Source organism: Anarhichas minor, unplaced genomic scaffold (assembly GCF_050575085.1).
Source record: "Anarhichas minor isolate MPS153535 unplaced genomic scaffold, ASM5057508v1 ptg000054l, whole genome shotgun sequence".
NCBI lineage: Eukaryota > Metazoa > Chordata > Actinopteri > Perciformes > Anarhichadidae > Anarhichas > Anarhichas minor.
Window position 1 is genome coordinate 2,906,383 of NW_027466500.1, and position 25,743 is coordinate 2,932,125.

At 42.8% G+C, this 25,743-nt stretch overlaps 1 protein-coding gene across 2 annotated transcripts; it reads right to left on the reverse strand.

Moving 5' to 3' along the window:
• Positions 1 to 628: 628 nt before the first annotated feature.
• Positions 629 to 25,336, reverse strand: pcnx2 (pecanex 2). Of its 2 annotated transcripts, none has more exons than XM_076075827.1 (40): positions 25,184 to 25,336; positions 23,601 to 23,803; positions 22,800 to 22,917; positions 22,657 to 22,696; positions 20,933 to 21,435; positions 20,600 to 20,794; positions 19,692 to 20,177; positions 19,442 to 19,616; positions 18,259 to 18,409; positions 18,016 to 18,158; positions 17,401 to 17,479; positions 16,975 to 17,110; positions 16,344 to 16,486; positions 15,869 to 16,022; positions 15,517 to 15,549; positions 15,131 to 15,302; positions 14,900 to 15,010; positions 14,379 to 14,470; positions 13,909 to 14,018; positions 13,423 to 13,531; positions 12,898 to 12,990; positions 12,616 to 12,766; positions 12,264 to 12,405; positions 11,853 to 12,030; positions 11,042 to 11,150; positions 10,822 to 10,951; positions 9,512 to 9,570; positions 9,077 to 9,292; positions 8,710 to 8,963; positions 7,536 to 7,769; positions 7,028 to 7,131; positions 6,396 to 6,540; positions 6,059 to 6,289; positions 4,741 to 4,898; positions 4,226 to 4,342; positions 3,169 to 3,347; positions 1,961 to 2,127; positions 1,773 to 1,847; positions 1,003 to 1,179; positions 629 to 802 (listed from the first exon to the last, which is right to left on the reverse strand). In XM_076075827.1, exons 1-40 carry the CDS (start codon positions 25,334 to 25,336, stop codon positions 629 to 631), a joined length of 6,399 nt encoding a protein of 2,132 aa, XP_075931942.1. The 2 variants fall into 2 exon arrangements, with proteins under 2 accessions (XP_075931942.1, XP_075931941.1); XM_076075826.1 differs by having other exon boundaries at positions 20,918 to 21,435; positions 22,615 to 22,696.
• Between the last annotated feature and the right edge of the window lie 407 nt (positions 25,337 to 25,743).

Here is a 25,743-nt window from a genome sequence, read left to right on the forward strand (position 1 = left end):
AATATTGTATGGATTTCCTGATCCATACTCGATTCCAGTTGGTGGCGGTAATGCGCCATGAAGTTGTTTCCAACCCCAATTAAATTCAAGAAGAAAAAGAAACATGCACATTGGGAAAGAAAATGGCGACCTCATGACAGCCAGATAGCTCCTTTGTTGTTTTTGGCTGAAGAAGAAGAAAAATGCAAATAGAGAAAATATAATGTGCAACCGCTTAACGAAAACCATGCAGGTAACACTTCTTCTATGGTGCCCTGAGAAAACAAGTAACAATAAGTCATTATCCTAAGTTTACCTCCCATCCTAACACACACATTTAAAACAATATAGTTGACATGACCAGAGGTAGAAAGAAAAGGCAGCCTCATTTAAAAACGTCTTTATTTCATCAACCGGATCCAAGATCATGTTTTCAGACTTGTTTACATTCAGACAACAAGGTGAGACCACATGCTGAGGACAGGAGAAGAGGCAGGTTCGTGTGCATGGGTGTTCCCTCATACAATCCTCTGTATGTTTGTGTATATGTGTAACTTTTCATACAGTCCTCTCTGTATATGGGCACGAGTATGAGCACTCTCATAGTGTGTGTGTGTGTGTGTGTGTGTGTGTGTGTGTTGTCTCTCTCTCAGACAGTCTTTTGTTCAGTCGCCTCCGGGGCTGTTGAGACAGATGCTGAGTCCTCCTGGGTCTCATCTAATCCCTGGCTGCAGCCTCGGTCACCTGACTGCACGCCGTCTTTCAACGTGATGGCGGCGTTGGAGTAGGACGCGTCTATACTCTCATATGGCTCTGACGTCCACTGAGAAGGAGGAAAGAGAGGGGGCCACATTAGAGAAATATTCATTGTTTATAGCCTATACTGTTCATACATCATTTAAAACACACTACAACATTAGGGTGGTTGCAACCTGTCAATCAAAAGGCAGCCACACTCTATAAGGAGGGTGCAGCTTGTGTATAATGGGACTTTGCATGTCTGCCAGTTGATTAGTTCCCTACCTGTGTGGCTCTGCTGCTGGACCTGTGCGAGGGCCCCATGGCGATGTTGACGCTCGAAGAGGACTGTGTATCGGTGGTGTTGCCCCCATCAGCAGCGGACAGCCCAGAGATAACCAGGCCACTGGAGAAACTACGCTTCCCAAACAGCAAGCTGAGAGTGGACGAAGACGAGGAGACCTGGGGAACGACAGTAGTGTACAGTAATCACTGCGATGGGAGCGGAAAACACAAACAAGCTCATGCACAAACAATTATCAGAGACAGCAGGCTGTGTCGAAGAATAGCTTGTTGTCAATAATACACTATAATCACATGCTTTGGCCATCAGCTGTGGAACTGTTTCTTGAATGAATTTTTAAACTAAGTAGAGGTAATAACAACAACTCAATTCATGAGTCACATGTAAGCAGGGGTTTTACTGCTAAACATAACGCTACTAAATTGTTGTCACCTCATGTTTCAGACAGGCACTACATTTATAGTAACTTGGAAGTGCAACTATTTGGCATGTCAGGATGTTTTCTTTCTAAATCTTGAATTTGAATATGCTGCATACAGTGTTTTCCTTAATGTGAATATTCCCCTTTGTATGTGGTACGTGAAGTCTTTATATATTAGATTTTAGTCTAATACATTATCTAACATGCCTTTTGTGTGTGTGACCAGTATGACCAGACTTGCCAGCTGTGAGATTTTAATCTTTCAACCATGTTCTGTAGTGTGTTGGCTAACAGAAGGTTCGGATGTACAGAAGTGTAAGGAGCTCGCACCTGGCTGGAGCGCTGCTGATGCTGCGCTGCCTGGAGCTGCGAGCTGATCCCACCTGCTCCTGAGAGACGAGGGACCTGACGAGAGAGAGACATCGCTGTATTCTCCAAGTCAAGGCAAGGACGGAAGCTCAACATTGTGTGTGTGTGTGTGTGTGTGTGTGTGTGTGTGTGTGTGTGTGTGTGAATACCTGGGAGAATATAGAGGCTATGGATGTGTTAAAGGACAGCTGACTGTTGGACAGACGCTGGACGAGCCCGTGGGTGGAGCCTGAGTCCAGAATAGGCCCTGATTGGCTGCTGACGGGGGGACGCTGACTCTGAGGCTGCACTGACCGACTGCGGTACTCTCTCCTGGCTGCAGAAACACACACACACACACACACACACTTTTATAATCGGGTTTAAAAATATAAAAACATAAAAAATACATAAAAAGCTGACTGAACTAACACAATGTTTTTGATGAAATATAATCAAATAAATCATTTATGTACAGACAATATTATTATTATGTACTTCAAATAAACAACATTAAATCAGGTTTAACTTCAGTTTAAGGTTGTCATAGTTTCTCTGCACTTTAGTTTTGACTTCCTGTTTTATTTTGTCTTTGTGTTTTTTCCCTCCTTTTTTCTGTGTATCACCTGTGTTGAATTAATCTGCCCTCATGTCTCTCCACCTGTGTCATGCTGTCTGATTAGTTTCTTGTGTATTTATAGTGCTGTCTTCACCGTAGGTTTGTCCTTCATCACGTGAAATTTATTCGTTCATTAAGTCATTTAACTGCGCACGTCTGCCTGTCTCTTTGCGTGAGGGTCCTTCCCATTGCTGCCTGTTCTCGAGATCGTGACAAAGGTAATGAACGTTTTAGAAGTAATAATGATTCATTGTTCGTACTGCAAACATATTCAATACCAAACTGCCTTAAAAATACCAGTTATACTTAAAGTAACAGAAACATAAAGGTAGCATTAGAACCCATTAGGGGGTGCTGAATTGAGCAATGGTGCATTTTATTACTGATGAATTAAACTTTTAATTTGAAAGACGAAGCATGTGCCATTTTGAGTTTAATACGTTTTTCTTTGTCTCACTTTATAAATAAAGATGAAAAACTATTCAAAAATGAATAAAAACAACCAAAACTACAACATCACTGTATATATTATTGTATCTGTTGTATTGCATTGTATCTGCATTGAGTTTGTATTTGCTTTTCTTCAAGTCCAAACCCGGCAGCCCACTCACAAGTTCAATTGTTTGTTTTTTTAAGTTTAGAGGATTATGGTTTGAATAAGGTTCTGGTTCAGGTTTCAGTTAGGGACTCTAGAATCAATGTAGTCAATAGACATTTTCCACAAGGATGAGACACGTTGGTGTGTGTCTTTTTGTGTACCTGCGTTGTGGTGTCTGCGGCTGTGTGTTGTCCTGGCTCTGTGCTGGTAGAGGCTCAGGCTGTTGGACGTGACGGAGGACGGGCGGTTTTGGCTCAGCGAGGACGAACCACCAGTTCCGCAGTCCACATCCTCCATGTTCACACCACTGTTGCAGCTGGTCAGGTTGTCCTTACGCACCCTGCAGAACACACACACAAGCACACAGCTTTGATTCATTTATTCATGTCCACATCAGGGCAAGGGACACAAACTGGCAAAGAGACATCAAAAATTTAGCAAGCCTCGACAATTCCAGCTGGTTAACCACACATAAATAGAGATGTTACGTAACTGTGCTAGCATATGTGACACACACTAGTGCAGCCTGCCTCTTAAATTAGTTAAATGTGTTCTAGCTGGCAAGGCACAGCCCATCTCCTTGGCTCCTCGGCTACTTACTGAAATTAAGACACCTTTAACTCGAGGTCGATGAAGCAGGATTTACAAACTAATCTAATCTAAGGAGAACTCAGCCTCTAAGAAGCTTAAGAGAGTCTCACGCATACACACAAACACATTAGCTGACCTGTAGAGGTTAATGCAGAGCCTTTACAATTAGCTATGCTGAAGGTAATATGTAAAAGAGAGGATGGAGGAAGAGAGGGAAGGAGGAAAGGAAGGAGCAACAACAAGAGTCAAAGCTTTTGGCTGCCCTTCACTCTGCAGTCCTCTTTCTCTCAAGTTTGCACTCCCACTGTCACTCCTGTGCATGTATTTAAAACTACATTAAGTTGGCAGGGAAGTCTCTCCACAGCACTGACTTCTGAAGTCAATATCTGTAAATCCACAGAGAAGCACTCATTCAGTATTACGCTACAGTTTGCAGCGTAATATTGAAAATGATGAGGGACTAAAGCATGTGATGACTGTTCATTGAAGAGCACAGTGACAGGGGGGAGTTTTGAAGGAGGGTTAGGGTTGGACTAAGGAGGCAAGGAGGAAAAGACTGCACTCTTGACTGAGTGAGCAAGTGTGTGCAAGTTTTTAAATATGCGAACATGTGTATTAGAAACTGACCGTAACCATTTAGAGCAGAGCCAGGATCGAATGGCGTCCAGGCTTAAAGCACCTCCTCCGATGCTGCGGAGCGTACGGTGTGTTCCCGCGTACGATGTTGTTAGTGGCGACACATACCTTGAAGACAATCAAATAAAAGTCATGCTATCAGCAACAAGGGACCCCTGCGCATAAACAAAAGTGTAAAGCTAGGAAGTTAAAGGTGCAGTGTGCTGGATTTGGCGGCATCTAGCGGTGAGGTTGCAGATTGCAACCAACTGAAACTTATTTTCGAGTGATAATACACTAAAGAAAATATACTTATTACTACTGTTCAATGTCTGCCAATAGATCTCTCTAAATGCTACACACTGCTCCTTTTAAATACAAAACGTTTTCAAAAACATGCATTCTGCAAAGGCAAAGTGAGCAACAACACAGAAACTTTCATGAAATGCAAACATTACATTCAATTCAAAACCTTGTGATGTTAATGCCATGCTCTGCACGTCTTAGTATAGCTGTGAATGACATACATGGGGTAGCCCAGTGGCTGGTCGCAGGACGAGTTCACCATGTTCCTCAGCGCCTGCTTCGAGTTCTGGATGCTGCCTCGTTCCGGGTTTCGGTTCCGTAGAAACACCAACTCCTGCTGCTGGCCAGCCCACAGACCTCGCACACACTCCTTATTGATCTGCAGAGAGAGACCACATCAAACAAATAATAATTGTGTTGTCCACCTCTAAATCTCACTAGTTAACACGTCTTGTTTGTTTGTAGGTGGATTTTTAGCGGTTTCCAGTCTTTGGGCTAACCTAGTTGAGCTGGCAGTAGCTTCACTATTTAGTGAGAGACATGATCAATTTCCCAAAATGTCGGACTCTTCCTTCGGGTAAAGTAACAATAATGTCAGGAAGTAAAGTGACATTTTTTTATCAACCTGACAAAATTACGTTCTTGTGGGAAGAAAAGAAAAGGCAACACTGTAACTTATTTACATTCTATTAGAATGTAACTTTCTTTACATTCTAATAGAATGTAAAGAAAGTTACATTCTATTAGAATGTAACTTCTTTACAATCTAATAGAATGTAAAGAAGCTACAGTGTATAGAATGATTCTATTGAAGTTATTCCTTTTTTAAATGTTTTAGACGAGTCACTAATCACTTTAAAATAGTGATTATAGCTGATTTAATTTACAGACATGAGATTGATCTTCTCATGTCACTCTCTTTATACAATGATATAAATTCATCCCCGTTTTATTGATATCTTACGAAATATTACTCCTCACTTTTCGTGCGTTTTTCGTGCAAAAGTCCAGCAACATGAGTCTGTTTTCGCTTGTTACATGCATACTGTCTTTTCAAAATAAACTTCCATCTTCACAGGAAACAACTAAGGTTTAGGCCAGGCATGTCCAAAGTCCGGTCACACATGAATGCTTACATTTGGTTACATTGCTATTTGCTGTCATTGAAAATAAAATGATTAAATAACAATGTATGTATAGGCTACTTGTATTGTTTAAAATAATGTCAGCAGGGACTGTTGGCCCTTGGGCATTTTCACATTATCATCTGTCATTTTGTCAAGCATCTGAACAGGGTCTCAGGTGACCACTTGTGATCATATTTCATGTTTGTCCTCAGTCGTGCTCATAGAAAAGTCATTGTGATTGTTGTTTGGTTCGTTGTTATAGGTGGGAGGTTTGTCATACTTTATGCACACTACTGTCTGGCATTTCTCACCATCTCACATTATTAATTCACTTTCCGTAACATTTTTTTCCGCCCTGAAAATGTAAAAACTTCTCAAACATCCAAACCACAGACACCCTCAGCCCTTTTACCTTGATGACCTTAAAGCTGAGGTGGCGTTTGTACAGCATGATGATCTTATACTCGTCCGTGCCGTCGTCGATCATGTGTCTCATTGTGAGCAGCGTGTCGCGGCTGGATAGCACCGCCTTACGCCAAGCGGGGTCACTCTCGTGGCAGATGACCAGGCTGCTGCGGTAGTTGGTGATGGCTTCGTACAAGATAGAGGCCTCCTCTGTCTCCTCCAGGCAGGTGAAGTGATCCTGAAAGGACAGGAAAAGGTTATGATGGAGCACAGTGGAGTTGTGATAATAGTTTTACAATCACATAGTTACAGCAGCAGCCATTTAAAAGCACAACGCACTTTACCTGATGCAGTTTGAGGCTCATTCTGACCGCAGGAGCCACCACCTTCTGCAGGAGGTCAAGATCAGCAAAAACCCACTCGTCTTTAGTGGCGATGCGGAAGTCTCCTTTAAACAAGGTGTTGAAACCGTACAGAAATGATTCCAGACTTTGTGATTGAAGGAAGAGGTTTGTGGAGGACAAATGGAGAGAGAGAAAGAGGAGGGGGGGGTTATGATACTATGAAACATCTTAGAATATAAACCCCACAAAGACAAAGAGTGCAGTGACCAATATCTGTTTGAATCATGTGTATAGTTAAAGATTTAGCTGCTAATGCCCCCCTCTGGTGTATCCGTCATACTGCAGGTAAATATCTACTGCTACGTATAATATTAGGAATCATTTTTCAGCACATTTTCAACCACTAGACTTGGACAATGATGTGTAATTTTTTCTGCATAAAAACATACATGTCAAGACGCAATTGGACCCCATTGAAAGCACAATCATTCTTTAATTCATAGTGAGAGTTCAACAAATGAGTCAATGAAATCCGAATAACTGACTGTTGTCCCCATGAACTCGGTTCAGAGAGTGATATCAGGCATTTTATTTCATTTCTTTGCGTTGCTCTTTGGCTAAACAAGGTTTACCTGTTGGACATGTTGTGTGAGGCCGTGCCGAGGGATCTCCTCCCCAGGACGGAGAGAGCGTAAGACAGGGTCACTAAAGGAGAGTCTTCATCACTGTCCACAGTCTGGACACAAACACAAAGACAGGGAGACATGAAGCGACTGGCATATGGGACAAAGATTAAAAAAGACGAGTACAGATTCTGCTAAATTGTTGTGTTCTTTTTATCGTGTGACAAATCATTTTCACTATAATGCAACTTTTGCTTTCCTTTTACTCATTTCACATTAATTAAAAAATAGAAATAGGAGAACTGAAACAATTAGTCAATCAGCAGAAAATCAGCAATGCTTTTTTATGTTATTCTTTTTCTATGATATAATTTTAAAGGAGCAAATTTTAATGGGCTTTTTTCACTATTATCTGATATTTTTAAGACTAAAAAAATAATTGAAGTGAGTAAAATAAATACTGTTAGTTGCTCTAACCCATAATGAAGTCTGATAGAATAATCGTTAAGTGTTGTACCGTCTCCATCTTCCCAGCACAGTGCTGGATCCACTCCAGGTAGACGTTGCAGAAGCTGGCACGTGTCACGCCCTGCAGGCAGTGCACGTAGTCCTCATCGATCTTCACACTGAAGACCTGAGGGTCGCGCTCTATGTGGTGCCACTTGGTGTAGGACTGCAGCGCATCCTGGACGGTGGCGTCCTTGAGCCACGTGGACAGTTTGGGAGAGTGGATCAGGTAGTAGATAATACTCTGAGGGGAGATGGGGAGGGAGGGAGGGAAGAAGAAGGAAGGACCAGACGAAAGCAAAATACTAAACACAAGGAAAGACCAAGAGAAATAATGGACTGTGTAGCTGCTGACCACATCTGGAGTTACTTTTGGCAAGCTGCCGTTTGTAATAATAATTAATGCATAAGACACCGGATTGTCCATTTAAGACTTTAACCTTTTGGCAGGAAAATATTTAAGAGCCGGTTGAGACAAGTGGAATATTCAATTTCAATCCGCCACTAAAGAGAGCGTGATTGAATATAACAAATGCTGATGCCCTATCAAAGCTGTATTAGATATCTTTCAATACCAGTGACTCAGTATAATCAGAATGATAATATGCATCTACATAAAACTGTGCTGAAAAAGAAGATTAACAGTAGTGTATATACTTTCTGCCACCAACAGCTGCAACCATATTTAAAATACCCCAAAACTGTGAAATGCTGAAATGTTGAACTTGGCAAAATATAAATATTGTGTAAAAAGCCAAATAATACCACTCTTATACCAATTAATACTGTATATCATATCTGTTTCAGCTGTTAAAATTAATTCATCATTTAGCACTGGGCATACTGTCATAATCATGGGACGTTTAGCTCAAAGATTCATGTCCAGGTGGAATTTTTAACTAGTAATGTTTTGTGGGAAAGAACACACACAAAACAAATGTATAGAAAATAATAAATTCTACTGAACTTTCCTCAAAAAATAAGCTGAGCATGTAACTACTTTGCAGTGTTCATTTTGACAACAGTTGTGTATCAAGAGACACAACATTGGGAAAAAAAGCTACAGGACCTGATTAATATAAATATGTTGCCCAGTTAAAGAGGCAATACTTTTTTGCATACTTTAACTACGGTCACATAATTGTACGACATCTGTAAAATGCATAAACGCAAATGAAACGTACTTTCAGGTAGTAGGTGATGAGTAGCTTTCGGAGATCGTACACTTGTAGCATTGTGGCGGCGTTGTTCTCGCTGATGCTGTAACCCTCCAGCAGGTACTTGGTGGCCATCACCTCCCAGGCCAGCCAGCGCAGGTTGAAGGCCGCATTGCACGACAGCATGTGGGGCAAGTGACCCGGCTCGCAGCAGCAGCACGCATCGTCTTCCTCCACTCCCTCTGTGATGGCCTCCACCTCTCGCTGCTGGCAGTATGTACCTGGGATGGAGAGAGTTGGAGGTATTAAGTCAAATGGCGAGTTGGCTTATCATTTCATTCAGAGAGAAGGATGGAAGGGAGGTATGAAGGAGCTATGGATGGTCAAACTTTACCTCTGAACTCCAGGCCCCTCAGCTGGAAAGTGACCAGCCCGTTGCCGATCTCGATGAGGTGGACCAGGGCGTTGAGGTAGTCAGAAGCCAGGATGAAACAGTCTCCTGCGCTGTAGTTTCCCCATCGGCCCAGCATTAGGTCGCCACAAAGTGAGTGCTGCAGCGAGCGAGTCAGGTACTCGTAAAAGATGGAGTTTAGGTTGCTATCATCACATCCTGCGAGAAAAAAAAACAGTAAGATGGATGAATGGGCTTCAAGAAAGGACAGAAAGGAATCCCTTACTGATTCTAAACTACAAGAAGATATCAATCAAACAAATTATCTTTATCCAAAAGCTTCACAAGTAATCTTTCATATATGACTGCTTGATTTCGGGAGGACATTTAGAAAGATATAGTCTGTAACGGATGTCGGTGCAGTTAGAAAGAACTCACCTGTCTCTTTATCTACTTGGGACACCAATCTGCTGTTAGAGTTGTCGATACGCTTTGTGCTACGATTGACGGGAGACAAAAAAACGGTAAAAGCTACAGACTGTTGAGCCCAAGAAGAAGTCAAAAATAGTGTAAAATATTGCAGCTGATGGGACCACGGCTTGCATATCAGTTTTGAGTCAGTTTTGAGAATTAAAAACCATTTTAAAATGATGATGTTGAAAAACACTGATTTAGACATCTTCTTGAAATCATTTAGTGAACTGTATTACCATTGTATTTCCCAAAAAGCAAACTCAAGATTTAAGTATTTGTCCTCTCGAAGATCTTAAACTGCATTTTATTCGATGCAGTCTACTGATCACTGTAAAAAAAACTCCACAGCCACCGGACAAACTTGAAACTAGATATTTTGAGATTCTGTTGTCTCAGTTGTTGTCCATGTGGTATTTTTTGTTGACTTGTTGTTTGGCTGAGGTTCACATTGACAAACCTGCACACCTGCTCCCTTAAAACACCAACGTCTGACTCCGACAGAGATGTGAGATCAGTGATTTTTATGTCGTGATTTCTAGAAAACAATGTCTAAATATAATCTCAGGCTGCTTCACTGAAAATCACTGAAGTTTGCACAACAAAGCTGCAGGAGTATTTTTGGATTGCTCTCAGCGAGACAATCTCTCCCAACAATAAGTAAAAAGAGAACAGAGGGGTCACGTTATGTAAATGCCAGTGAGACAGCAGGAGGGTGTCTATCTGCTAATCTGCCCAGCTCAGCTCTAAAGGATGGGGATTGATTTCTCTTTCAGTAAATACAAATGTTGATGTTATTATTCAAATTCATGAATTACATGAAAGAAAACACGGTACTTCCCTACCGTATTCGTGGCTAGCAGCGCAATGCCATTCATTTATGCTGAAGCTGTAAATCTTTAAAAGCATGACACAAATATATGCTTTTATTTTACTATTTTTAAAAAGCTCAGTAAGTTCCTGAAACAGCAAGGCACTGTAGTCTTTTGAAAACGTCACTCAAACAGGATGAAATAGTGCATTTATTCGTGACTATTTTCAGCCGCAGATTAATACACCTTTGCTGTTTTAATGAGTATTAACAGCAGCAGGATGATGTAAGTGAGATTAACTCAAAATATGTAGCATGTAACGCAGTGCAACAGTGTGGCTCATTCAACTTTTGAATGTTTTTTTTTTTTTTTTTTTTTTTACTACAATAGAGGTAAATAGCACAGAGCAATAAGCAACTGAATATCAGGATGTCTAAAAGTACTTCCAACTCATCAGGGCCTTACTTGTAGTTTCGCTCCCAGAACTTGATGGGCCTCGGATAGGAAGAAATGAAGATTGCGCTGCCCAGGAATGGAGCCAGCGGGGTGTAGAAGACGGTGGTGAGCAGAGTCTGAAGCAGCAGCATGGCTGAGTCTGTACACGCACACCAGTAAAGGAAAGAAAAGCAGGTACTACACACACACACACACAGACACACACAAACAGGTCTTAGAGAAAGGATACGAGGCACTGCAAAAGGCTGAGCAAAGGCATGAAAAGCGCTGCCCCAGGCAATCTGCCAGGGAGCGACGTAAACCAGGATGAAATGGAGCTTCAGCAAAAGCTCACGCATCTACACAGAAACAGAAACAACACAGTCAGTGCCCAACAAACAGACCTCGACAGTTATCTAACTCAAACAACCGTTGTTACATAGCCAAATAACATGATATCTACATCCCTCCACATCACCATAAAGGTTGATGAGCCCTCTGTGGTCAAATGCTGGCCTATATAATTAATCTCCTTCACTGAATATGTCATATTTCATGGTTTCCTACAGTAACATTTCAGTCAAGATCTTCAAAGTTTATGTTGCCTTTAGCTCACAATACAGTTTTTGCTACGGATTACTTTTAAAGGAGTCGTCCTCTGTGATTAGGTATCGCACTTCCATAAAGTTGATATATTTAGAAGAGACAGAATTAGAAAAGATAATGGTCAAAATTGAAGTCACAGACGGATACATCCTGACTTTTATTCCCTAATATGAGTCAAACTACCAAAATACCTAATCCTACAGTTCCCATAATACAACTGGGTAGCATCTTATTGTTGGACCCTCAATGACGCCCACGTCTTTGTAACGCAGACTTTCTGTTAAACATGACCAGTCAAGCGCCAGAGAAGAAGTAACTTTGATGACATCATCGTTATTTTCCCAGACTTAACCAGGTAATCCATGACATCACACAACTGTGTGCGGCCCTCCATGACGAGTAAATGGACCTGTGTGTGTGTGTGTGTGTGTGTTTGTGTGTGTGTGAGATTCCACCTTGTGGAAAACAATAGACATGATGAAGAAGTCCAGCAGGAAGCTCTCAGAGAAGTGTGGACAGTCGAAGTGGAAAAAGACGAGTGTGAAGAGCAGGGTGAGGAACTGGAAGCTGGGGTCGCAGAACGATGAACGCAGGAGTTTCAGTCCAGCAACTGTTGTCAGGAGAGCATCGCCGCTGGAGGCGGCACAAACAGGAGTTTAGACAACAGATTCACCAAGTGGTTCACCACACACACACACACACACACACACACACACACACACACACACACACACACACACACACACACACACACACACACACACACACACACACACACACACACACACACACACTCTCTGGATGGACAGGCAGACTTATGTGGGTAATGTGATGCTGTGTGTTTGTGGCTGCGTGTGTTCACTCACTGGATTCCCAGCTTCTTGCGATGACTGAGGGCGAAGCCGTCATTGGTGAGTGCGCTCAGCACGATGGCGGGGTACACCACGTACTTCTCAAAGCACAGGAGCCCCACGTAGAGTCGCTCGAACCACATCAGCACAGCGTCCTCTGTAACACAAGCAGGAATAACGACCTAGTTCAGGGTTTCTATAAGCATATATTTGTTGTTATTTTATCATTACAATCTTGATGACAAGACATTTCCAAATGCCTCATCCTATTGTACTCCGGCCAAGAAGCAAACTTTTTTTCCAATGGAAGTATGGAGCAGCACTAGCTCCGAAAGTAGGAGTAGTAGGCAACAGTAGGCATGCTGACCTCTGGGTTCAAACTGGTGGTACTCCTTGGTCTTGAGAACCGGATGAGAAATCCACAACCAAGGGTGATGCTTCCTCAGCTGGGGGATCATGTAGTGGGTTACAAACCCCACAGTCCCCGCTAGAGCGTACAGCACGATGGTCACAAAGGGCTGAAGACGAGTTGGTATGCAAGGAAAGAAACATGATGGAAATGGATAATTAGACAAACCACTTGAGTTAGTATTCCTGCAAACCACGACAAAGACCAAAAGTCAAAAACGGAAATAATCGAGGACCTCACCTTGAGAGACAGAAACACAGTACTCGCAGTGATGGCGAAGGTTAGGATGTAGGCAACAGAGCACACGACTACATCCGACAGCAGAATCTCCTTCTGCAGGGAACAAAAGAGAGAGCGGCAATCATTAACAATCTACACTGGATGAAAACACATTCGTTTATCAGACTCATTTATGTGTGAGATTATTTCTGTCTGATCGTTCTCAGCCTTCAATATCTGGAGATCAAAGACGCAGCCGCTTGAGAAGATTTAAGAGCTTCACAATCCTTATAAATACTGTAAAGGCTTGTTTTCTCTGATTCATAATTCCCTGTAATCACACACAGTGATTGACAGCAAGCATTGTTTTATTATTTATTTAGTAACACTCTGCCCTCTTATACGATGTGCATGTTGATGAGCTTCGATGTTCTGTTGCATATCAAAACAATAAAAACGGTTCAATTACTGCTCAGAGGAGTAAAAATAACACTCAAACACAAACACATTACATCAGTTAATTTCTACATAATCCTCTTTAGTTACCATAGAGTTCTGCAGTTTCTCAGGTAGTGGGTCTTTACTGTCCGTGTCTTCCTCCTCCTCTTCCTCATTCTCCACCAAAGTGGGCATTATCTTTGACTTAACCAGAGATCTGTAAATAAAAGTCTCATGTGTAGGAATTAGAGAATGGCATTTGTTGACTATAAAGAGATTGCTGTTACAAAACTCTGAATCAACTGACAGCAAAAATAAAATAAAAAATACTTTTCATTTTTATAATAAAAAAAAAAAGATTGTTTGACTTCTTATTTTGTATTTCAAACATATCTTTTATTTGGCTTTTAACAGCTAAAGATTAGCCTACTTGAGCAGAATATGTCATGAAAGTACTCGACAAATAAAGAGTTTAGTATAAACATCAGCCATGCACCTCTCTAATTTCTAATTGAAAGAAATATTGAGAATTAAGAGTATAGCAACCAGGCCCAGTGTGGGCATGCAAACACACACACACACACTGATACTCACATTAGCACGGACGGGTCGCTGCTCTGTCTGCTGAGGTGGTAGGAGAAGACCACCAAAAGGCCACAGAAACCAGAGAACAGGGCTGGAGTGTGCTGCTCATCCCACGGCTCCTGTAACCACACACACACACACACACACACACACACACACACACACACACACACACACATGGTGTATGAGTCACACCATCATGCACCTTTAAATCCAGAACTGCTGCTTTTTGATCTTCACACTTTTAAAAATCTTCTTCCCTGCAGTTGCAATCGTGCACTCACTTTTGAAGGACGACTAGCAACATTCTTGTATGTTGCTGCAGCTCTACTTAGTTACATGGCTGCATGCTATTTATAACTGAACTCCCCGTCTTCTTTTATTCCTATAGCCAAGAGAATGACTGTGAACACAAACTCTGAGGAAAGAAATGTCTTTTACCTATGCTCTGTTTTGTTTTATATCCAGTTAATTTGTACCTTGAGAGCTCCGAAGCAGAAACCGTAGAGCAGAGATAGAGCGATCAGACTGCGTAGGATGCCATAAACTGCAGAGATGAGACTCGTAGCAGCTGAGACACACAAATTAGAGTGAAGATGAAAATACATGCAGCAGTATTAAACAATGACAAATAAAGCCAAGTATACTGTAGTCTTAGATTTGTTTTGCTTTTTAATCACAAAGAGGATTCACCTTTACTTACAGGTTCTGAAACTGTATTTTCTCATTCACTGAATACACACTGAATACATAACACACCGGTTGAAGATAAAATAAGATAATCCTTTAGTCCACAGCAGAGGAATTTGCATTGTTACAGCAGCAAATGGAATAGTGCAATAACAAAAAGGATCAGTAAAAACAAACACAGGCATCAAACCAGAGCCACGGATCTACAGATGCATACAGAAATTACAGTTTACAGTAAAAACAGAAAACGTCATTGGTTCATGAACACAAGCATTACTGAAATGAAAAGATTAGAAACAGTTTTACCAACCTGTCCCTCCAAAAAAGTGCATGTCTATCTGCTCCAGCAGGTAGATGGTGAAGGTGTTGATCTGAGGGAAAAGGCCCACCAGGAAGGTGATTGGGAAGCAGTAGGTAAAACCTGTTTTATGCATTAAACAAAAGACATTTCTTAGTATCTGCAAAGGACAAATTACCGTTTTGATCAGGAAATAAATCAAATGACGTAATTGTGTATTTCTCCTGGTACATTTATCCTTACCCACTAGCAGGTCTCGCAAGAAGCCCAGTGCGTCGTGGCAGACGATGGTGACTCCGTACAGGGTGGAGACGGGCAGGTCTTTCCTCCTCAGCAGGTGCTCCAGCATCCAGATCAGAGCGCAGAAGATGCAGAAGTAAGCCGCTCGGCTGTAGGCCACCAGCTGGTTGTGACCCTGGAGACACACAGATGAACACAAACAGGTTAGGATGATTTAAAGTGCAACTAATACAGAGTTGGGTCATGTAAGGTTGCAGACAGAAGAATGAGACAAAAGTGGTCATATCCTCTGTAGACGCATGTAGGGCTGGGTAATGATTTAATATGATAATGTATCGTGATGAAATCACATATTGAGCTATCGTGACACACAATTAGGTCCAACTCACATGTGTTGGTGAAGCTGCATCTGGTTGAACACTCTGGAAAACAAAACGACAGTACAATACTTAACCACCATTTGTAAATTAACATGAAAACAATTGAAAACAGAATCGTTATATGACGTGTGCGTTCATCAGAGAGGAAGTGAGGGGGAGCAAATAGGAACTGGCAAGTCCATGGTCAGTTTTACTTTGTATCTACACCATGGCACACATTCTGAGCTCACACATCATTCGTTCCTCAACGCAAGTTGGTTTAAGTAGTGAAGTAGTGTTTCTTAGAAATGGTAAAGATTCAGCTAAATTGCTCAAAGCCATGGTTAGACAACCGTCTACTGAGATTTTGTATTTGTCTTACCTTCAGTAAGGAATACTGGCAGCTGGCGATGACCAGGCAGAACTGGAAGACCCAGAAGTCTTTGAAGCAGCCGTGGTTAAGAAGCACAAATCCCAGGAAGGAAACCAGAAAGGCCATGAAGACTGCAACTAGATTCTCCACAACTTCTTGGTTTCTACAGACAACCAGCACACACACAGGCATACAGAGGTTACACTGGTGCATTCAGTAGCTTATGAGACATACAGTATATAGCACATTCCTGTCTACAATTCATGAAAGGCAGACATTCAAGGATGGAATTACTGCTCAACTGCTGATTAAACTGAAGAGACACTTATTGATCAAATCGAAAACATTTATCGCAAATGTCTCTTAAATTCTATATTGTATTTCTGAGCTGAATATTGTGTATGATTTGATTTCTAGACTTTGGACTTCTGAACGTGTGGGCACAACAGCGGAAGAAGTTTGCGAGCAGTTTTTTGTGGATTACCTGTCCAAAAGAGCAAGCAGGGTGAGTCGGTCATATAAAAGGTTGATCACCTTCCCGGGAAACAGTTTGAGTTTGTAATAAATCTTCCTGGTCGGTTTCTCCTGAGTGGACGTCTCCGACGACTCGTCCAAAGAGTCCTCTTCCTGACACACACCAACGCAAATAATGTCCCATGTAGCATATTTCAAAACACATTCAATTCAAAACACAGTTAGGATCATCATAAGTAGACAGTAGAACAACATACGTTTCATGAATACGCACAATACACACAGGGTGGTGCATTAATGATTCCGTAGAGTCTGTGTCTGCATCCAGCAGTGATGTAGACAACACTAATCTAATTTACCAGTTTATGCTTTATTATCTATGTATTGATATTTTTTCGTTATTCATGAATCCATTTTTATAAATTTAACGATTTAATTAGATATATTATGGGTCCTTGTGTGCATGCACAAGATACAAAGAAAACAGTGACCCACTCTTAGGAAAAAGGCTCCATTGCACTTCTATGGACTACTAGTGGTCAAAACCCACTACCTCTAAATAACATCTTTGCAACACATTTGGAAGAGCCCTGACCATTAGTATGCAGAGCAAGAAAGAAAAAGTGAAAGCAGATGGACACCTGAAATATCTCAGGGTGCGTCCTTCGTGGCCGAAGCCTGTGTGCAGGGATGATGCGTCGCTGGAAAGGGCAGTCAGCGTGACCGCCTACCAGGCCGTCCTGGCACTCCGAGTTGGAAGAAGTTGACAGCAGGTCACTGAAGACACACACACACACACACACACACACACACACACACACACATAAAACATGCTGATGTTAATCTGTGGAATAAACCTGATCGCATAGGCAGTGATGATAGTTTAGGAGGAAATGGAAAAGGGCAATAAGGTAAGAGGAAGTTAAGAAAAGCACATGGAAACAGTGGAGGAGAACATGCAGGTAGACTAAGCAATAAAATAAAAAAAATGGGATGGAAATATGGTATTTGTTACAGGTAAAGGAAGAGATGATGAAGAGGTGGAGGAAAAGATTGGACAGCAGTACCACATGTTGCCAGTGATGAGCTCTGCTCCCAGCGGCAGGTTGAGAGCTCTCTCTGCGTACAGCTTACGAGGCCTGTCTCCTGGTGAGTCAAACACACACATTCAACTTGTCAGACCATTTCTCTTTGGATGTGCAATTATGTGGGATTTCACTTTTTTTATTGTGCTACAGACAGACTTCTGAGAGACTGGACTACAACTAAAACTGTATAACTTACAACTAAAAAGCTGAACATCTTGGAGCCTTTCCAGAAAAATGTAATTTAATCTAGACGCTTTGGAGCCGATTCAAAAGTGGAGCCATCAGCTACTGGCAGAGCCTTGGACGCATACTGTGTATTTGTTTAAAAGATCAAAATACCATCAGACTATCCCACCACAAATGGACTCCTAAATTATGGATGGAGTCTATTTACTGTTGTTTTGTTTTGATGTCCAAGGCAAATTCATCACTGGGACTCTCACTCTTAAATCTTATCCTAAAACATATCATGGACCTGGAAAACTGTATCAACAGCAGGATAGTGTTGCTAGATGTGACTCACATGAGTTTGTCTCCGGCACGAAAAAAAAACATTTCATTTGAACCCTTAATAATTGGAGAGTGGCTGCTCACTGTGTACAGTATGGAAGGTGTAGGCATCTTCTTTGTTGGTGGCCTCTGGTCTACAGATGACCTGCAGCATGGAGCTCTCTGACTGAGAGGTTTGTGAAGGCAGCGAGTCATAGTCTGGATCCTTCTCTCTGTCCGTTTGTGGACTGCAGACAGGAAACACAATCAACTGGACATCCTGGATGGATGAGTGAATTTAGCTATGTGGATATTTTTTGGAGCATGTGGGTGTGAAGGCATGAGTACCTGTCAGGGGAGACTATTGGGATTTGTGTAGGTGGTATGGCCTTTAGTGAGTCTGTAGGCAGACTGGTGGGTGGTTTCGGTCTCTCTGGTTTGTTATCTGTGTTGGTCTCTATTATCGTCTCATCTTGTCTGGAAGTCACGCTCAGATTCTCTGCAAGCAAATCAAAAGAAAATGTTTTTTTACTAAAACAACAAACACAAATTGGTTTTTATACCAGTAAATCTAAAGCCCACATTCATATTTCTTTACCATTTCATCAATATTCTTATGTTAATGATTGAAGGCATTGCTGATAGTGAGCAACCCACAGAGAATTATCACATGACTCTGCTGTTCCTCTCAGCTCTACGGAAAGTTTCAGCTGCTTTTTTAGCTGGACTTTCAGCTCATTGTTTGGGTTTTGAGGCCCACAACCTCTCTCGTCAGCAAGGCAGCTGTTTACAAAGAACACGCTCTGTTTGCTACCTGCCCAGCACCAAAGCAGACAAAGTTAGCAACGAGCTGGTGAACACTGTGGAACATTTATCAAGCTAATAGGTAAATGGAGTTGGTGGAGACCAAAAACGGAACTAAAAGGAGGGTGAAAATTGGACTCATCAAGTGACCAGAATACAAATTTTGCTACATGTCTGCTGGATGTGCAAATTGGCAACTGTTTGCTAACATGTTCGACACATTATTCTGGTAATAAGGCAATGCTGTGTTACCAGCTTGTTCAGCTGCACCAGAGAAAAACTAAATCAATGCAGATTTAACCAGAGGAGTCACCAGTTAAACAAAATTAAGTCTACAAGCACTCTAGCTGCCGAATTTATCCCATTTGACCAAAATGGTTTATACAAACTGAGCAAATGAGTGACCTCCTGCCCAACATTAACATCCTGAGACCCTATTTGGGCTAAAATCACACTAGTAATTTGAACTAAACAGAAAATATTATCAAAATGACTGTACCATAACGACATATCTACATTAGCATAGTATTAGTCTGGAGCTTTAACCTTAAATTGCTGATGCCACCATGCTCAAAGCAACAGTAGGAATCTATTTCAGCTTATAAAACAATGTTGGCATTGCACTTCTTTGTGCACTAATATATAAACATCTGCATTAAGCCTGACTGTGAAACAGGCAGATAAAGGACGTGGAGGTAAAGAAACTAATCCTCTTGCTGAGATTCACCTTCCTCTGCAGCTCCCGCCTCCTCTTTGCGTTCTGGCCTCTCGTCTTCCTGTGTGCTGGCTCCTCCCCCTCTGGTACTGAGGGACCCCAACAAGGAAACAAACTCCAAGAAGTTGGATTCGTTGGGAATCTGGCCCTCCTTCGCCTCCAGATCTGACTTGGAACTGGTCATCATCTGATAAAGAGACAAATGTTTATGCAAAGGATGGAGTTAACTAGAAATAGAGACAGAGCTAAACTGCCAACATACTGTTGTGATATGTGAGCGGTCTGAAAGCAGCACGGCATCCTTCCCACTGTCCATGCTCAGCCCGCGGATGTGAGTTCTTCCCCCGAGCCCGTAACGGCCCAAAGCTGCAGGCAGACGCAGGAAACCGTGTGAATCCACAATAGGATCCAGAGGATCGGTGTCATCGTGGTGGGAGTGGACATCGATGCCCGATGAGCTGTTATCATTAGTCAGCTGCGGGCTGTGTGTGCTGTCGTCAGTTATCTGAACACCGAGATGTTCCTGGTCTGGATCTGGACACTCCAGTGTGGTGGACTCAGAAGTGTTTGTTTCTCTACACAGGTGAAACTCTTCACTTTGGCTTGCTGTCTGTTGCTGTTTCGGGGTGGGGTCATCCTCTGAGTCAGCCGCTTCCTCTCTCTCTTTCCCCTCCTGCTTCTCCTTCTCAGGAGAGTCAAAGGTGATGACGGGGATCTTGATGTGACACTCTCCTGCATCCATCTGAGCCTTGTAGGACACACACACACACACACACTGTATTCTCCAATGTAACAACACCTCAGACATAAACCTGTCCACTATTCAGGTAACAATCATGAGCAGCAGTCATAGAGACATGAGCTTAAACGTCATGACAGGACATTAACGTTTGGATTCAGCAGTAGATTCCAATGAATTTTTTTACAACAGGAGCTTTATTCTGATAGATCTACATAAATATAGGATAAATAAAGCTTTGTTACATTTTGTGGAAATGTGTATAACATTTGAAAAAAAGATATCGAGAACATTTACATTTGATGACTCAGCCAAAAAATCGATGTAAACATGATGTATCTTTGATAAAGTGCTGGACCAGGCTGATACAGAACGCATAAGTGATACTGCTGGACTGTAAAAGATGATTTCATGTAGAACATTAAAACTACCTGTGCATTTTCCAGAAGACTCTGCTTGACACTCTCCTCCAGCTGAGCAGCAGTCTGCGGGTCACAGCTCATGGTGATGATGATCTTGACTGTGTCGCTGTCGTCCAGGTGAGCCGACGACGGCCCCGGGCCAGAGCTGTCGACCAGAACCACCTCAATCTCATCAGAACAGTACGTCTCCTCCACTGACTCAGCCTGAGAAACAAGTGGGAAGAGGTTAAACCAATGATGTACAAAATAACCACAATGCAATGACAGTTGAGTTGCTTTCTATTAACACACTCTTCAAATTTAGACCTCCCAAATGTAAAAACTAACTGCTGGCAGACTTACCTGTGCAGGGGAATCTGGGGTGTCGATGAAATCAATCTGGTGGTCCCGGGGAGTCCCCAGGGAGTTGTTGTTGGCGGTATCTGGGGTCTCTTTTTGCCCCTCGCTCTCCTCTTCGCTCTCATCTTCACTTCCCTTGGAGGGGGGCAGACCTTCATCAGCTGTTTCTCTGTCTGCACTGTCTTTATCCTCACAGTCTTTTATTCTGTCCGGCTCTTTCTCTGTTGTTGTTTCCTGCTCCGGTTGCTCTCTGTCAGTCATCGAGCTCGGAATGTCCACTCCGTCTTTCACAGGCACAGTTTCAATTATTTCCGCATCCATTTTCCCCGTCCCACTCGCAGATCTGGGCCTCTTTTCTACCCTTTCAGCTCGGGATGGGGTCCTCTGCTGGGCCTGCAGCAGTGGGGCGGCCTGGTCTGGATTGGGGCTGGAGAGGTCATCTGGAGAAGGGCTTGGGTGCAGGCCTCCCTCCACAGGCCTCTCGTCTGCAGCACTCTCACCCTGTCCTGGAATGAAATTAAATGCAAATCCAAATGTTTGATTTTAAGTGTAATATTAATAAAACTGCTCTAATCATAAAATCCCTGCCATGGAAATTCGTATTTGGCTGCAGTGACAATGCACAAAGCCCACACTACAGCAGTATTTGTCAGTGATAGATAAATATCTTCCCATTGCAATACAATGAAAAGCAGAAGGGGGGAAATCCTACTGCTATTAAAAACGGATACATTTTGTTACGTCGGATGCAATATACCAGTGTTTATATCCCTTTTTTCAGTAAGCTGACTTTGTTCTGTCCGTGCATTAAGTCGTACTTTTACTGGAACCAGTCAGCTGGTCTTGTTGGCTGGCTGCGAGTTCTGTGCTTGACTGAGCACATTTACAACAATGATGTGTTTGCATAAAAGGAAGTTGTCGATCTACATTGTCTAAGGAGCCATCGAGTGCATTAGGGAAGAGGAACAGAGTTGGCTACAACAGAATCACCAGGAAGTCATCGCTCAGGAAACTGATAAAAACTGCTTTGTGTACCTTGATGCCAGGCTGATGGCAATATTTATATCGGGAATGTCAGCAGCCAAACTGACTGAACAAATGTAATCTAACGTTTGAAATACAAATGCAAATGAGAAGAACTTGGTTCCCTCTTTCTGTTGACTCCGCTATTCTTTCCTATTCCTTCATCTCAGCAGAAACCATTAATACTCGCGCTTTGCAAGAAAACCACAGTGACAAGCTTCAACTGTGCAAATATCAAAAGACATACAGGGGAATGGTGTTGGTTAGGGGGACACACAGGTTATCGCTGCTATATGTTTTCCCTCTATTCAGTTGTTATCAACGTTCACATGTTTTTCTCTTATTGTTTGATTGGCTTTATATTTGCTAAATCAAGCAACAGCTGAATCAGAATTATCTGTATGAAGCAAGCTGCATAACAATATGTAAATGAACCCTCTGCAAACATTCAGCCAAAAACCACTGAACCGGTGGCACCAATGACACCAATTTTGAGTAAATAATAAGAAGGGAGTGAGTTTTAGAACCAGCAATAACTTGTTGGAAATATGCAGCAGTCAGATTTGTTTTAGCCAAAGGAAGCTGGCCTGAGCCTGGAAGCATCTGCATTTGTTTTAGGCTTCTCCACTCATTCGTTCAGATTTTTTTTCTTTAATGGTTACCCATCTGTATCTCAGTCGAACCCAGAGAAAGATCAGCTTCACCTTCCACAGTCTTCCTCTCCTCCTCTGACTTCAAACAGTCCTGCGTGAAGGAGAATTCAGGGACACTTGATTAACATAAGGACAGAATGTAGGTCAACACAGTGTTGTTCTGCACCGTACATCCATATCTCACGGTCACTCACCACCCCGATCAGTCCCGGGTCAGTTTCAGTCTGTTTCACCGTCACCTGGATCACCGGACTGGTACGTTTCAGAGCCAACATCGTCATGGCAACACTGTCTGGGACCGTGCTGCTCTTCCTATTAGACAAAAGATAAGAGACGGGGGGGGAGGAATTAAATGAGGCGATGGATAGAGATACATCAACATGTCTCTTTCAGAATAAATCATCTGACTTTCATTCCCAGCCTCTGATGTTTTAAACTAAAATCCACTCATTTTTAGGGATGAGGAAGCTGTAAAAAGTGTGTCTGGACTTGCTGTTTCATCTCTCCACAGCCACAGCAATGAAAAAGAAATACAGTCTTACAGGGAACAGGAAGTGATGGGTTTTCTTTTATTAGGCTACTGAAGATCGCTGACCTCCCCTCATTAGCTAGCTCAGTCATCGGAATGAAGTGGAAAAAGTCTACTCGATCACGAAACCAATCTGATCTCAAAGAACGGAGCGCCGTTCAGTTATACTTAGTGGCATTATTTTAAAAGGAGGTCTCAGGCCCAAATGTACAATTTCACATAAATAATTAAGTTGTATCATTAGTGATTTAGCCCTCTGGCCTAGAATTTGTAATGACTAACCTGACCGAGAGCAGCTTAAGAGACAAAGAGCTAAAAAAAATCCCCTTTGTTAAATGTTCATACGCTGTATATCTCTCTGAAGGACCTCCAATACAGCCATAAAGGTGAGACCACTTTGGGATTTTTTCAGCTACTTCAGATTGATCCCTATGGCTGTAGTATAAGTGTGTCTATGTGGGTTTACCTGATGCTGGCGGGCAGGCAGGAGTCCGACGCATTACTTTTCTTCTCTGGAGCCTTGCTGAGATCAGAGACGCTGCTGCGGACCACCGCCTCGCCCTCGTCGAACATCAGGTGCAGCCGATAGTTGGCCAGCTTGATGAGGATGAAGAAGACTGTGATGGAGGTGCAGTAGATGCTCAAAGCCATGGTGGTAGGGGGCAGGGCCTGTGGAGAGGAGAGGAGCTTTATCAAATTCAAAACAACATCTCCAGAGTCCTGACTCCACGAAAACAGTGTTTGATTCAATGCTTCACGCGGTGCTTTGTCTTCTCATCTTATTATAAGTAGGTGAAACTCTGCTGAAGGTAAAGCGTGTTTGCAGCCACACACATGTGTATCAAAGGCTCAGTGAACCACAAGATCCAATTTGATTTGTGACCAAATCCGGTGGAGGAATGGCCCACAAAGAACAGGAAGATTAAAGAGAAAGCATGTGCATCATGCTGATACATGAGTCGTACTGATCTGGAGAGATTCTTGCTGTGTTGGATATGGACACATATCGATGTCTGCCAACACGGATGCATAGTCCAGTGTCATTATATGCAATCGTTTATCTGGTGGACATCTCCACCAGAAAGCTTGTGGGTGTTTTGAAACAGACTGTTAAAACTGTCGGCAACAGCCTTTGGTGTCAAAGCTCTTAGTTGTCGGAGCTGTCACTCTCACATCAGAATATGTTGCTTTGCCTCACTAACTCACTGATTCATGAGTGGCTAATTTGGGGTTATCATTCTGAACCCACAGTACCTACAAATAAGCCCCGGTTTATTGCTCTGAGACGGCGGAGAGCAGCGGAGTGGGCAGCAATCGCATCACATAATCTGCAACATCTATTATCTAATCTAGATAAAACCGGTTACTGATAATCCTCTGCTCCATAGAAATGTTATCAAAGTTATTTTTTCACATACAAAAACTGCCAGTGATCTGCTGTCAGATCATTAATTGGTCACCCTTTCAGCTTGTTTGTTGTTGTCTGTTGTTGACATCATACTTCATCACAGCTCAGGTCAAGCTGTTTGACCTATCGCAGCCACTCTTTCCTTCATTCATGCCACCATATCCTGCTGTATGACTATGCCTGTGTCATTTTTGTTCTTACTCCAAACCTACTGATATCCACATATCCTACAGGGTAAACATCGGTAACATATCCCAGATGGAAGTTCCTCAGTCAGGTTATTATGACTGGGAGTATTGCAGCCTGTGTTGCAGCTATTTTCAAAGGCCATGACATGAAAATATCATTGAACCGCGGCTTCACGCCCCCTGTCTATCCCACTGCCACATCCAGGAGCAGCCATGCGTTCCGTCACTGCATGCAGGGGGAAATAAATACTGCGACAGTGTTGTTTTCTCTAGTATTTCCCTCAGTAGCAATCAGACAATGAGGGGTGTTAGTTTCTCACATGCCACCGCACGTTTATCCACGAAAGGATAAAAAGCGCGCATGAAAAAAATAAATAACGCTACCTATGGTACCGTGAGCCCCGCACACCCCCTTCACGGCCTTGGACGTCATGTTCCCTCATAAAAACTCACCAGATGGAGAGACAGGGGTAACATCAGGAGAAATATCCACAGATAGAGGTGGCAGGAGTTGTTGAATTTGTTCTGGTCCGGGTCGTGGTACCAGCCACCGGTCACAGATGCCCAGACTCCCTGACGCAGGGTCTGCACAACCTGGGAGCCCATCTCTCCTTCGCTCTCCTCCTCTCCGCTCAGGTTGGACGGACGGATGCTGCTGCTGCTGCTAGGCTACAATGAAATGATCTCCTCTAATGCATGCTACTGTCGCTACGCCTCCATGTTGGGGCGATGCAGCACGTCTCCTGAGCCTTCTCTTTCATGCCTTATTCTTCTGTCTTCCTCGGTGCTGTCCTCTCGTCTGCCTTTTCCCATCCCAATGTCGATTCGCCCATTGTTGCTGCCGCGGTCCTCATCTTGTCCTGTTCGTCTCTCTCCTTCTCCCTCTCCTCTATAGCTGCCTGCACAGATGCGCAGCTCTGACCGCCTCCCCTCTCTTTTCCCACTCCTCCTCCTCCTCTCCGCCTCCCTCCCTCTCCGTCCTTTCCTATTATATGATTCGCACCTTCAGTGTT